This window comes from Natator depressus, chromosome 1, assembly GCF_965152275.1.
Source record: "Natator depressus isolate rNatDep1 chromosome 1, rNatDep2.hap1, whole genome shotgun sequence".
Taxonomy (NCBI): domain Eukaryota; kingdom Metazoa; phylum Chordata; order Testudines; family Cheloniidae; genus Natator; species Natator depressus.
Window position 1 is genome coordinate 234,414,213 of NC_134234.1, and position 15,195 is coordinate 234,429,407.

Genomic DNA, 15,195 nt, shown 5'->3' on the forward strand with positions numbered 1-15,195 from the left:
TTGGTCCAAAAGACAAATTTTCTGCAAACAACTTAATAAAAACACTTTTGAATGTTAGAACAGCTACAACTACTCAGCTTTGCACCTGGCTTTAACAAGACTCAAGCTATGGTTTGTATGGTGGTCAAAAAGCAAGGAAAAATATGGGGGCGGTTGTCAGAAATTTGCAAACAAGTTTATTACGCTAAGTTTCAGCTCAGAGTAAATGTTTACAGTCAGAAATATGTGATCTGCCAGAGGAACTTTGTTCCATCTCCATGTTTCATCACAATGTTGCTAACGGCAAATCTGAGGGGGAGGAGGGGGTCACTTTCCCATCCTCCCGCACAATGCACGTGCGTGAGAATCGCTAAAGGAAGCGAAAAGAAAAGGAGGACTTGGGGCACCTTAGAGACTAACCAATTTATCTGAGCATGAGCTTTCGTGAGCTACTTCATCTGAAGTGAGCTGTAGCCCACGAAAGCTTATGCTCGAATAAATTGGTTAGTCTCTAAGGTGCCCCAAGTCCTCCTTTTCTTTTTGCCGATACAGACGAACACGGCTGCTACTCTAAAGGAAGTGACTGCCTCACTTGCGAAAACAAAACCGAAGCAACCAGTCACTGACCCGTCCTTGTCCTTTGCTCTGACCGGTAACTAGAAACCTCCTGGGGGAGGGGGAGAATCCCTGGGGATGATCGCAGCCAGGTTTGTGAAGGCAGAGGCGCTCGGGCAACTCCTAGTCGAACTGCTTCTTGCAGGCAACACGGCGTGGGCGGTCCGCAGAGCTGCGTTGCCAGAGGAACAAAGAGCTCGACGACGGCCTCCCCTTGACGTCCCCAGCCCAGGAGGTTATAAAGAAGTGGCGGGGAGGGGAGCGCTCGCTGTGGGAGCCCGCCCGGAGCCACCCGCGTGCCGGCCACGAGAGAGTGTCCGGGGGCTGGCGGCGGCGGCGCGGCGCTAGGAGCGGAGCGGAGCGGAGCGAGCGGGCCGCACAAGCTGGCTCCGCACCGAAGAGGCTTTTTGAAGAGCTCAGCCCCGGCGCTGGGGCGACGGCTGGCTCAGGATGAATGAACTGAAGCTCGCTGTGCTGGGCAGCAGAGGAGCCGGCAAGTCTGGTAAACTTACAAGTTAACTTTGTGGGCTTGGGGGGAGGGATTGAACAAGTGGGATGTCAGTGTTACCCGGGTCCCTCCCAGGTTTTGTCAGGGTGGTTGCGACTCGGGCAACTCGACTTTTTAATAATCCGCTGATCCCGTGAATCAATGGCCGGCGGGTTTTCTGCACCAAGACAAAGTAGGAAACAGCTGCAGCGTTTAAAGATTTGTCCATTCCCGCTGCACACTGGCCCTTCCATTGTGCTACTACGAGGAGCCCCGGATCTTCGCCTCTCCCTTCACCCCCCGGACTTTTGCATTATTGATCACGCAACTGCTCGTCCTCCAATCTCAGTTTGCAGCACTCCCCCTTGGCAATCGGTGTGCAGCCGGGGAGAAAACGCGACTGATTTTTAAATGTTGGGGATTTTTGCGCACCAAGTAAGGTCAAAAGTTGTATAAAGTTAACCGTCACTGAACCAGGCATGTGCTCAGCTGGAGTTTGTTTTGTATTGCAGCCCTCACAGTGAGATTCCTAACCAGGCGTTTCATTGGAGAATATGCTTCTAATTCTGGTAAGCTCCCATTCGCAACTTTTCTGCGTTTTGTTTTAGGCGTTCTATAAATCATACCTCTAACGAGCACTAAAGCCATGTAAATATGAAATGTCCATTTTTAATTTCCTACCAAATACGTACCTGAATTTTCTTTTTAAATTCTCAGTTCTATTTAGAAGCGTTTCCTAACATCTAATCAAAGTGTTTCTTTTTGGGTTATATACATTCACTGAAATGATTTTCCAAGGGTAATAGTGGATGATGAGCTGTTTGATCCCAGAGAAGTAGGTTTATTATTGTTTCAGAAAGTATCTTTAAAATGGAAACCGAACAATCTTTTAAAATAGTGATTTAATTTGTTTAGTTTGTTACTTTGAGTTTTTCTGATGAAAATATGAATAGAAACATAACTCATGTAGAAAGCAGATGTATAAAAATGAACACGTAAAACTCAGCACACGCTGTGCCAAGTGAAGTACTAATCAGAAATGAAAAGGGCAGATTGCTAAAGAAACTTAACTAGATCAGACACAAAAAGGCTGGTAAACTCTGTACACCATAAAGTAGAGAGAAGACAATTAAAGAAGAGAGTGAAGAAATAGAAAAAATGTTTTTACCTTCTCTGCAAACAAACTTCTTGTTCCAAGAGGCCTTTTTCAGGAAAAGTCAAAATTTGGCCTTAAGAGACTTGCATTTTCCATAGATAAGCTATGGAGCACCTGGAGAAAAGAGAATGCAGTAAGAGGGAGATTTCCAGAGGCACAAAGGGCAGTTACCCACCCAACTCCCATTCCCTTTTCATTATTTGTATTGCAGTAGTGCTTAGGAACCCCAGTCATAGAGCACTGGTCCATTGTGCTAGGTGCTGTACATACAGAACAAAAAGACAATCTGTGCCACAAAGGATTGACAATCCAAATCTAATTTTTGGAAAGGAGTTGGGTGCATAACTGCCCTTTGTGCCTCTGAGAATCTCCTAAATCAGCTGGACTCAGCAGGACAGGGGAACTAGGTAGTACTGTGAGTTGCACACACAAAATCCCCGCTGTTTTTCAAAGAAAATTTTTTTAACAAACCCATGTATCTGTAAAGAGAATCTTGGGCTGTACAAACACTGTTTGAAAATAATTTTTGACCTGCTTCTGCAGCTAGCAGGTGAATAAAATAAAAAGCAATCCACAAATCAGCGCAGAACATTTTGTAGTAGAATCAAAGAGATTGGATTTCAAAAGTTTTATGTTCTTACTTAATTATGGATGCCACAATGTTTGAGTGTGCTGCAGATTTATCCTTCTAATTTTCCCATCCCAAATATTCACTTGAGGATTCTGAAGGAGGTAAGGAGGTAGCTGAGGATAGGCCAGATATTCAGAACTGCAGCTCTACCTGAAGACTAACATGGTGCTGATTGGGAGTCAAGGGGAATCCCAGCAATGGTGAGCTTTATCTGGGCCCTGTCTGCACCAGGAATTTTTTGAACTGTTCGCACATTGTAAACACCAGTTCAGCTTCCCCAAGGTTGGCAACATTGGCAGCCCTAGACAGTAAATTGTCAGTACTGTTTGAAATAGTGGCTGATTAGATTTGCTCAGAGCAACATGGTGCTTAGAATAGTGGCAACATCTTGTCCCACTATTAATAGCAACTGTTGGAGATTTTCAAAATATTTCGATAGTGTAGACTATGCCCCAGATTTTAAAAGGCGTTTGGGTTTTGCTATGGTCAGCATTGCAAGACCTAACTGATTTAGGAGCCTAAGTTTTAGGCACTTAGTCTAAATCCCGTCAATTGGATTTTGGCTCCAAAATGCCTAAATCGCTTTTGAAAATGAGATTTAGGTCCAGATTTTTAAAGGTATTTAGGAATTGTGCTCAGCATTACAATGTCTGAGTCCCATTTTTAAAAGGGATTTTGGCTCCTAAGTGCCTGAATCTCATGTTCTGAAAATCAGGCTGAGGCCCCCGCATATCATTGCAACGCTGAGTGCATGTTTCAGCTTCTAAGAATGCAGCTGAAGGACTCAATCCTGCAAACACTACTGAGGGAAATGCTTGCTACTGTGAGGTTTCCCATTTGAGCCCTAGCATTGTAGTTAAGTGTTACTCCTGGTACCAGCTTTTTCAGGATCAGCACCCAAGTTCAGGCTTGTATAATACCAGCATAATTATAACTTGACAGGATCAAACCAATACTGCTTGTGTGAGGAAAGCTCATACCCACCTAAACTATTTGAAAAAAAACTAATAAAATGAGTTACCCCTATGGTTCTATTTTACGTTGAGGAAAAAACTTTGCATAAGGCTTTGCATATGTGCTGAACATGCAGAATAGAATAAGTGGGTCATCACAACTTAACTGATTCCAAGTTTACCTTCCCTGTACCCTGAAGTCATAGCCAGCTCCTGCTCCCATCACTTCTCAACATACAGGTTGCTATCATGTCCTAGCTACCCTAAAACTTTCATAATATTTGTAGAGATTTTTGGGAAATTACTCACTATCCTAAAAGCATGAGCATTTACCTGTGCATCCTTATATGCTGTCTCAAATGGCTAGCACTATGTTCTAACAATGTTCCCTCACACGTTGGCACCTGTTTGGGCATCACAGTGGAATAGGACCTGTCCAGCCATGAGCTGAGGGACACAATTAAGCATTGCACAATTCGCTATGGGCATATCTGAGGGGTGGGTTCACTTTCCAGTAACACATCAGGTTCTGCCAGAGGATTGATATGCAACTTGATGGACCAAGGGCTAATTCACTACAGCAAATCTTATATTTCTTCATCGGCAATATAGTGATTAAAGCCTTCCCCCTCACCCCCTTGTTAACTCTGATATTGATTTTAATGCCATGTGTCTTGTAGAGTGCATCTACACTAAACATTTGTGTCTGGATGGGAGGCAAATGCACATGGAAATTTATGACCCTTGTTCACAGGTAAGCGCAACTTATAAAGGATGAGCACAGCAAGGCTGCTCCCAAAGGTCCTTCTAAGAGTGAGGTGGCAGGGAGGAGAGAGGAGAAAAGCTAACTCACACTTTGCACTTTTAGCAACTGACACAGAAGATTGAAATTCCCATAGCTATAACATGTAGCTGTCAGGACTCTCTCTGTACTGAGCATTTTCCAACTTTATAGAATGAGCCCTTCATTGGACAGCTATCTGGTCAATGCTTTTCCATTTTGAAAACTACTAGTGGCAACCAAATATAACATTGTACAGTAAAATTACATGCATCTTTAAATTCATAGGAAGGGCAAAAAGGTTGCAATCACTATTTGTATAGTTTCCCCAAATATCCTTTTAAATGGTTAATTTAAAAACATCTAACTAAATTTCATTTACCCATGACAAAGGCCAAATAGCCCTGGAAACTGAAGTCCTATATTCCCAGAATAGATCCAATGATAGTGACAATACAGACTTTCCCATGTTAACAACTGGGCTTAATTCTGACCTGAATAAAACACTTCTAAGGGAATTCAGCCTTCATGGTCATTCGATTCCTTCCTTCTCTGCTGAAATGGTTAATAAAGATGATATGGTGATGGATGTGTCAAAAACATAGCCAGATAAGCCAGCTCATTCCCCACAGTATTACCCAAAACAGACCAGCCATCTCTGCTCAACACTATGGTACTAGGCCCTGCAAACAGCCATCATCCATATGGCCAAAGGATCTAAGGCCATAGCACAGAAATGAAGGAGCAGGCCAGATGATCCTGCATCATCCCCCTCTCCTCAATCCCTGGAGAGGATCTCAATGAATGTTAATGATGCTTGACGTTGACGTTCCTGCTGCTGCCTTTCTGTGTGTTACGGGCTTCCCTCCCCCATTAGTGGGAACTGGGGCAGTGGCATCCAGGGTGGACCTTGGCAGCTTGACTCAGCTGGAATCATGCTGGCCAGGAGTTGGAGCAGGGTAGCCCATCATTAGGGAGTAGGCACAGAACCTCTGAGCAGATAGCTCTGGCTCTCTGCAGCTCCCTGGATCTGGGTTCAGAATGATCTAGGGAAACTCCTTGAGGGGACCCTTTGGAGTTCTCTCCTCCACCCTCAGACTGCCTCGTGCATCAAGCTTGGTGGTATTTTCTGTGATAGAGGCACCTAGCCACCCTGAACAGAACTAAGACCAACTCAGTCCCACAGGCATCTCTCAGAGAAGAACCATTTTTGGTCATTGCAAATCTGAGCTGCACGTGAACCCTAACGTAGACCTTGTTGGGGGCAGGAAACTTACCAAAAATTCCCACAGTGCAGCTGAACTAGGGGCAAGCAGTAGTAGGGGCAAATCTCCTGCAGTCAGAACCCCTTCATCCCCATTTCAATTAGACTTGTATTTCAACTGGTTTATCTAAAATGATGGTGGAGGGCACTAAAGCCTTGCCTACATTGTGGCTCTCACCAGTTTCAACAATGATTCTGCTGAACTAGTCAGTCTTTGTTAGGTACATTTTCCCAGTGCAGACAGCTCTGGGTATGAAAGGCTCTATGCCATATCTAAGCTGCCCAGTCTCCCTTAAATGATTTGTTTTAGTTGCAAAGTACACAGATCAGGACACATTGCAACAGACTGAAATCAAGACAGTAACAAATTTGGCATTTCGATTGGAGACTTTCTGGGCAGGGAACTTGCCGTACTAGGTTTGTATAGCACAGCACCCATTTATAAAATATATAATAACCAGCTACCGAATACCCTGAATATAAACAAAAATCTGTACTATTTCCATTGAATTGCAAGCTGCACAAACAGCATTTGGTGTTATGATGGAGTAGCGTAGATTTGTTCCAGAAGTGCGCTGAGGCATTTGGGAGAAGAGGGCTAGTTAGAAATCCCCAATAATCTGGAGCTAGGAAGGTTTTCTATCTATAATCTACAGACTCTTCTTCATGGGGTTGACCATCTTTAAAACATATAAAAATAATGGAAAATTATGCGGTCTTCTTTTCTCCCTTTGACATTAATTATCACCTACACTGATGTTATCCTTCTGTATAGTTCTTTAAGCGGTTTTCAAGGTGCCTTCAGGTCTGGACCAAGAAGACTAATGGCTTTGTCTTAACTTTCTCCAGTGCCTCATTACTGATTTCAGAATACAGCCAAAAAACCTTATTTATTTTATTAAACTGTCTGTGGACTTGCTCCCAACTATTTCATAGATCTCTTAACTCTCTGCTCCCCTCCAGCTCATCTGCCACCATCTTCTGCTTTTGCAGTTTTTCACCTGTTGATTTGTCAGCCATCTTTGATGCCTTCGTTTTTAATTGGCCACATCCTTTCTCCATCTAGGCTTTCAAAGTAAATATGAAACCCTATCTTTCATCCCTTTTCCCTCTGCTTTCACTTTCACTGTCCTGTTCTAACATCCCATCACTCATATTAACAAACTGCCCCCACCAAAGTCTGTGTGGTGACTTGATGTCCTGCTGAAGGATTTACATACTCTCCAAGTCTTTTCAGAGACTGGGGGGAAAGGTTGAATGGCTAGGAGGGTAAATGATTCACTAAAATAACTTCCTAGTGAAGGAACAGATTAAAAACACCAGAGTTGCTTTTGTATAGGGAATTGTGTGGGAACAATAAACAACAAAGTCAGCAAACTCCCCATATTCATTTTACTAGGATCAAGAGTGGCAACACCATACTATAGAATCATAGATTAGGGTTGGAAGAGACCTCAGGAGGTCATCTAGTCAAACCCGCTGCTCAAAGCAGGACCAACCCCACCTAAATCATCCCTGTCAGGGCTTTGTCAAGCCAGGCCTTAAAAACTTCTAAGGATGGAGATTCCACCACCTCCCTAGGTAACCCATTCCACTGCTTCACCACCCTCCTAGTGAAATAGTGTTTCCTAATATGCAACCTAGACCACTGCAACTTGAGACCATTACTTCTTGTTCTGTCATCTGCCACCATTGAGAACAGTCTAGATCCATCCTCTTTGGAACCCCCTTTCAGGTAGTTGAAAGCAGCTATCAAATCCCCCCTCATTCTTCTCTTCTGCAGCCAAATAAGCCTAGTTCCCTCAGCTTCTCCTCTCAAATCATGTGCTCCAGCCCCCTAATCATTTTCATTGCCCTCTGCTGGACTCCCTCCAATTTGTCACATCCTTTCTGTAGTGGGGGGGCTCAAAACTGGACGCTATACTCCAGATGTGGCCTCACCAGTGCCAAATAGAGGGGAATAATCAGTTCCCTCGATCTGTTGGCAATGTTCCTATTAATGCATCCCAATATGCTGTAAGCCTTCTTGGCAACAAGGGCACACTGTTGACTCATATCCAGCTTCTCATCCACTGTAATCCTCAGGTCCTTTTCTGCAGAACTGCCACTTAGCTAGTCGGTCCCCAGCCTGTAGCAGTGCATGGGATTCTTCCGTCCTAAGTGCAGGACTCTGCACTTGTCCCTGTTGAACCTCATCAGATTTCTTTTGGCCCAATCCTCCAATTTGTCTAGGTCACTCTGGACCTTATCCCTACCCTCCAGCGTATCTACCTCTCCCTCCACCTTAGCGTCATCCGTGAACTTGCTGAGGGTTCAGTCCATCCCATCGTGTCTGTATATAAAAGGGTTAAACAAATACTGATGGCCACAGTTGTGTGCTCAGTTACCCTGGGGTAAATTCAGAGGCACTCCATTGCAGTCAAGGGACCAGAGTCTGGCTGTAAGATTTAATTTAATTTTACTGATGATTAAGAGCTATCAAGGGGGATTTAAAGTTCTGAAACGCTGTTTATACATTCATTATAACAATCATCTCCAGTGATGGTGGTGGTTTATCTATAGCTCTTTGGAGTACCAGTTCCAGATCAGGGCCCCATTGTGCTGTGCACTGTACTAACATGTACGTTTCCTTACATTTTTAGTTAGAAAATATTGTACAGTGATAACAGTAATGGATTCTTTCTATTGTCGTATGCATTTCATTGCCTTCAGCCACGACAGGGGAAGCTGTCCCTCACTGATGAACTCCACTGGGCTGATGGATTTGTCATTGTGTATGACATCAGCAACAGAGCTTCCTTTGCCTTTGCAAAGGCATTGCTATACAGGATACGAGATTCCCACCTGGCAGCTTGCAAAAGGTAAGTTGTATTATAAATATTACATTTCTTTCAATCTAACATACGAAAAAGAGATGAGAGTGTGAGCTCTAGGTACCCTAACAGCCACTAAAATGACACTCAGCACAGCAATAGTACCCAGCAACGTAACAATAGTGATATACTAGCTGGTAAATTCAGCAGCAAAATGTAACCCATTCCACCCAAAACCCAGTATACTATAGGCTTTTTCATTCTTGTTTCACATGTAAATCATACTGTCATGCTAGGTGATATAAGACTAACTGTTCTGATCAAGATTAGACAACGTGCAGGTGAAAGTGCTGGTAGTTAGCCTATGCTGCAGCTCCCCCCATTGCTGTCACCAGTGGAGCTGCACCAATGGGAAGTTTGAAGAAAATACTAGTGTAGACACCATCAGGGAGGATTTGGCACCAAGAACTCCTCTTAAACTCTGTCCTCAGCAGTGACATCAACTCCCTTTATGTCCTTGGGCACAATTTAAATTAGTTCAGAGGTCAGTGGCATGAATTAATGGATGAACTAGTTAAATGTTTAAAAACTGACTGCTAAGTATTGGTATTCACAACAGTTGACCTAGGAATGCATAACCTGCTGAGGCTTTTGCCTAAATAAAACATGACCTGAGAATAAAATCATCTGAAATTGGGAAATCGTTTAAATTATATTTTCAGCCCCTTTCACCATATACTGTCTCAACCTTAATCCGTTGGTGCATATATTTTTCATACTTTTTAATATTTAAGGGGGAAAATGTACTGTCAACTTTTTTTAGTCTTAATAAAACATAACTAAAATGAGGTTGTCATTTGCCTCACAGATGGGTTAGGAGGCTTTATAGCAATCTGAGATCCTAGATAGCATTTAATGGTCTACATTAATATTATAATATTAAAAAAAACCTGTCAGTTTCCTTTGGATATGCAGCATACAAGAGCAGGTACCCTGTTGCATTTTTATAAGGCTTTTTGTCTAATCAAAAACTTTTTTTATTTCAGAGTGGTAGAGTCAGCTGTATTCTTAGTTGGTAACAAGCAGGATCTATGCCATATGAGAGAGGTAGGCTGGGATGAAGGACAAAAGCTGGCGATGGATAACAAATGCCAGTTCTGTGAACTGTCTGCAGCCGAACATTGTCAGGAAGTGGTGACCATGTTCACGAAAGTCCTGAGAACTATCACCACAAACTTCAAAGTGAAGGAAAAGAGACGACCCAGTGGGTCAAAGTCAATGGCCAAACTAATCAACAACATGTTTGGGAAGAGGAGGAAGTCTGTGTAGTGGACGTCCAGGCTCATGGAAACCACTGAATGATGATACACTGAAACGTTGCAGCAGTAGGCCACATGCAATGCTTGGACTCAGCCAATGAGTACATGTGTTTAAAAGGTCTCCATCTGAAGGGATATGTCAGTACAAACCAAAGATGACTGGCAGTATGGGCCAGTAGACAGAGTACTGCACTGGGATTCAGAAGACCTGGGTTCTATTTACAGCACTACCATGAACCTTGGCAAGTCTCTTCATCTATCTGAGCCTCTGTTTCCCCTCTCAACCTGTGTCTTGTCTATTTAGATTATAAGCTTAGAAGGACTGTCTTTTACTACTTTGTGTGTAGAGTGCCTACAAACAATGGGGCCTTAATCTTGGTTGTAGCTTCTAGGTGTTACTGTAATATTTTTTTTTCCAATGAACTCAGCCTCTCTGTGCCTTGCTGAACAATAGCCCAACTTCACAATTCCAAGATTTATCTGTAACAGCAATTGCACTAATTGAAACCAGGATTGGAATTGACACTAATTGAAACTTTGTGATATTGCACTTGTAAGTAAATGAGTGAAGGATACTTAATGCCTGACTTTCAGGGCTTCCTTTCCCTGAAAAGGTGCCAGGAGTAGGGGATCAGATAAATGAGGTCATCATCTGTCTGCCATTTCAGTATTACTGCTGGAGCATGATGGGAGGAAGCATGGTCCAGTGGATAGGAAACTGGAATGGGAGTCATGAGCCTTGGGTTCACTTTGGCTCTGCTGCTGACTTGCTGTGTGACCTAAGACAAGGTCTTATTGGGAGAAATTTACTCCTAAAATTTACATCAATTTTATCTTCCCTGGCCACATGGGTATTTGAATCCATGATTTCAAGCTTCAGAGGTAGAAGCTAATTCCTTACACCATCTTCCATTCCTATGCAGATGGCCAGTGCAGCCAATGTAGCACTGAAATCCAACTTAAGAACTCAGGCCCTGATTATCAAAACTATTTAGGCACCTAACTCCCATGGATCTCTGCCCTTAATTTGACCCTCTGTACAGGGGTGACTTCACCCTCCATGCCTCAGTTTTCTTCTCAGCAATATGGGTATAATAATTGCCTATCTACTCTATTTTATTTAGGAGTAGGATTTGAAAAGTCCCTCAGTAAGGAGCACGTCTGACTGGGATTCAGAGTCAGACTTTCAATGGACTTGTGGTCCTAACTGCCATACTCATTTTAAAACATATTCATTACCATGGTAATTAAATACCTTTTGTAAAGCACTTTGATTTGTATAGATAGTGCTATAGAAGTGCCTTATTATTTTTTACACCCACAAGTGCTGAACATTAGGCACTGGAGTCTAAATATTTAAGCAACAGAAAATCAGGCTCCTTACTGCATACTTAGGTACTTAGGCACCCATGTCAATGTTTCTGACTGTACAAAAATTATAAAGGGAAAGGTAAGTGGTCTGAAGGTGACTGACTTTCTCCCATACTGGTTCCAACAGACCCTAAAGATATTCTACAAGCATCCCCGCACAAGTAGACAGACATGTGTTAGCGGGGCTTGAAGTTGTGCACTGAAAATAGCAGGGTGGATGTTGTGGCTTGGGCTGCAGCCGGGGTTCTCAAGCCCATCCAACCCCCTATGGTCAAGTTAAGGGGGCTATCTTGAGTCTCTGCTGGAGCTGCAAATTCCATGCTGCTATTTGAGCTACATGAGCAAGAGTCTGTCTACTCAGGCTGTGAGGTTTGCTCCCAGCTGCTGTGTGGTCATACCCAAAGGTGCAATTTCCAAAAAAACCCTCAGCATTGTGGCCTAACTGGTCCCATTGAAGTCAATGAGCAGAGTTAGGTCAATGCTGAGTGCTTTTGATAATTCCATGCAAATAAGTAGAAAGCTGTATCACTTTAATGAAATATAAATAAGTTTATTCGTATGTGCTAAAAACATACTGTGACTAAAGATCATCACTTGTTGAAAAGATCATCTTATTTCACATAGTTATAGCTTTTAAAATTGCGAATCATGGAATTTCTCAGAATGTTGGCAGGCTTTTCACTATCTTACATCCAAGCAGACCTTACCTACCGTATCAAGAGTGATTTATATAAGGGCATATTTTGGAATCAGAGAGAGTGAATTTTAAAGCACTGATGTATACTAATCTATTAAATAACGCAAACAACACTCCCCCAAACTCTTTAGTGGGCAGCTTTTTTGTAGTCTGTCAACCTATGTACAGCTTGCTAACCAGATTTGAAAACTAACTGTATTTACTGTTATGACATTAAACCAACTTGAATGTTACAAGAGAGAAACGTTTACACTTTTTACAATGGACTAAGATTTAAAAAAACACCACCACCACCAACTTTTGCTATTGTACAAATGAAGCCCATGCAGCCTCAAATAGTAAATTCAGATGCTAGGTACTTTAACAAGAGGAGGACTATGACTGTTTCATACACACACTGAAGAATCATGCATGCATCTTGACACAATTAATTGTAGAGCTCCTAACATTTTTTTATTCTTAATACTTAACAAAAGGAGAACATACTTGGTTAAGGTTGCTAGGAGACTAATTACTTTTCTTCATAGCGAGATTTTTACAGAACCTAAGAAATAAAGGATAGCAGATTCCGAAAATTCCACCTGAGGAGGTTGGGTCGCAGCATAAACTGATAGACATCCTGCATACATCATCATCTGCCTGCATCCTGCTACCTATTAATGAGGCTCTGCTAGACCCTGCAACAATAATTTGGCATACTCCAGTGACAGTTATCACCTATTTCTAAGAGTGCGCACACAAAATGTTTTCTCCAGGACTTGGAATTTTTATTTTCGCATCCCTCCCGCAACTCCCTTTTGGTTTATGCAGTAAACAAATGTGGAAGACAGCTTCAAACTAAACTGTTACATGGCATCAAAGATTTTAAAAAGCAGCTTCACATATTTGGCCGCAAGTCATATTCATTGGCTAGTCTACAATTTGGGATTACCAACTACAAAACCCTCATGGCAAAATACAGCCCTACTAACTCTTCGAAGTTTAATTCCTTTATTGAGTACGTTTTACCAGAACAGAGGGAATAATTTCAGGCAATCATTGCAGGTGGTCAGCTGCTGGCCAGAATATCATTGCAGGCCTCTCTGGATACCACTGATTTTGTCTCTATGGTGGTAGCCATGAGGAGGGCCTCCTGCCTTCAGCTCTCAGAATTTGAGAGAAGTCCAGAATACAGTTAAGGACCTTCCTTGCAATGGATGAAGCTGTTTGTGGGAAAGACCAACGGGTCTCTGCATAAGGTGTTGCCTTATATATCAAAAGTGTATACACTTGGACTGAGATGGAGATAGAAATAGGAGAGACTTGTTGAAAGTCTCTGGGTAAGGAGTTAAAAAAATAAAGGTGATGTCATGGCAGGGGTTAACTACAGACCACCTAACCAGGAAGAGGAGGTGGATGAAGCTTTTTATAAACAACTAACAAAATCATCCAAAGCACAGAATTGGTGGTGATGGGGGACATCTGTTGGGAACATAACATAGCAGGGCACAGATTATCCAACGAGTTCTTGGAATGTATTGGAGACAATTTTTTATTTTAGAAGGAGAAAAAAGCCAGCGGGGGAGAGGCTGTTCTAGATTTGATTCTGACAAATAGGGAAGAACTGATTGAGAATTGGAAAGCGGAAGGCAGCTTTGGTGAAAGTGTTCATGATTCTAAGGAATGTTAGGAGGGAAAACACAACAATAAAGAAAATGGGTTTCAAGAAGGCAGACTTTAGCAAACTCAGGGAGTTGATAGGTAAGATCCCAGGGGAAGGAAGTCTAAGGGGAAAAGCAGTTTGAGAGCCCTCGCAATTTTTCAAAGAGACACTGTTAAGGGCACAAGAGAAAACCATCCCACGGTGTAAGAATGATAGGAAATATGGCAAAAGACTACCCTGGCTTAACAGGAGATCTTCAATGATCCTAAACTCAAAAAAGAGTCCTACAAAAAGTGGAAACTAGGTCTAATTAGAAAGGATGAATATAAAAAAATAACACAAGTATGTGGGCAAATACTTAGAAAGACCCAGGCACAAAAAAGATTAAACTATTGTGACAAAGTTCCTCCTCTACCTTGCTGGATCTTGTGCTTATTGGCGGATTTGCTCTCTTTGGAGCTTCACGGCAGCCCTCAGCTTGGCTGTTTTTCTGAACCCACAGTCCAGGTCGACGACTCCTGTGTCTGACCAGGAGTTTGGAGGTTTGGGGGGAACCCGGGCCCGCCCTCTACTCTAGGTTCCAGCCCAGGGCTCGGTGGAATGCAGCTGTCTAGAGTGCCTCCTGGAACAGCTGTGCGAGAGCTACAGCTCCCTGGGTTACTTCCCCATGGCCTCCTCCCAACACCACCTTTATTCTTACCATAGGACCTTCCTCCTGGTGTCTGATAATGCTTGTACTCCTCAGTCCTCCAACAGTCCACATTCTCACTCTCAGCTCCTCACACGTGCACCACAAACTGAAGTGAGCTCCTTTTTAAACCCAGGTGCCCTGATTAGCTTGCCTTAATTGAGTCTAGCAGCTTCTTGATTGGCTGCAGGTGTTCTAATCAGCCTGTCTTAATTGTCTCCAGAAGGTTCCTGATTGTTCTGGAACTTTCCCTGTTACCTTACCCAGGGAAAAGGGACCTACTTAACCTGGGGCTAATATATCTGCCTTCTATCACTCTCCTGTAGCCATCCGGCCCGACCCTGTCACACTACCTAGAAACAAAGGTTAACAAGAAAACATTCTATGACTACATTAAAAGCAAGAGGAAAACCAAGGACAGGGTGGGCCCATTACTCAGTTCTGTGTGGGAGGTACAATAACAGAAAATGTGGAAATGGCAGAAGTGCTAAATGACTTGCCAGAAGATGGGAATGGGCAGTAGGGATTATCTGTTCTGTTCGTTCCCTCTGAAGCACCTGGCATTGGCCACTATCAGAAGACAGAATACTGGGCTAGATGGTCTGACCCAGAATGGCCATTTTTATGACTCATGACTAGGTATATCTTCCCAAGACAAGACTCTTTTGGTAAATTTCCTTCCCACAGCCTCTCCTGTGATCCCTTAACCTCAACCCTGGGAACTCAGCAGATTGCAGGTCTCAATCCAGTTAGCAGAGTAATGAGAGCCACCTCATCAAACCCAAGTGCTTTTTACCCT

At 43.0% G+C, this 15,195-nt stretch overlaps 1 protein-coding gene across 2 annotated transcripts; it reads left to right on the forward strand.

Annotated features, from left to right (window-relative positions):
- Positions 1-626: 626 nt before the first annotated feature.
- Positions 627-12,295, forward strand: RERGL (RERG like). Of its 2 annotated transcripts, none has more exons than XM_074949345.1 (5): positions 627-1,087; positions 1,594-1,650; positions 4,502-4,575; positions 8,579-8,727; positions 9,726-12,295. In XM_074949345.1, the coding sequence occupies exons 1-5, from the start codon at positions 1,045-1,047 to the stop codon at positions 10,006-10,008; spliced, it is 606 nt and encodes a 201-aa protein (XP_074805446.1). In that variant the 5' UTR covers positions 627-1,044; the 3' UTR covers positions 10,009-12,295. The 2 variants fall into 2 exon arrangements, with proteins under 2 accessions (XP_074805446.1, XP_074805437.1); XM_074949336.1 differs by having other exon boundaries at positions 630-1,096.
- The last annotated feature ends 2,900 nt before the right edge of the window (positions 12,296-15,195 follow it).

Coding starts and splice junctions, on each gene's coding strand:
- RERGL (XM_074949336.1), top strand. CDS start 1,045: ATGAATGAACTGAAGCTCGCTGTGCTGGGCAGCAGAGGAGCCGGCAAG. Junction 1,651..4,501: donor AGAATATGCTTCTAATTCTG/GTAAGCTCCCAT, acceptor TGTGTCTTGTAG/AGTGCATCTACACTAAACAT. Junction 8,728..9,725: donor CACCTGGCAGCTTGCAAAAG/GTAAGTTGTATT, acceptor TTTTTATTTCAG/AGTGGTAGAGTCAGCTGTAT.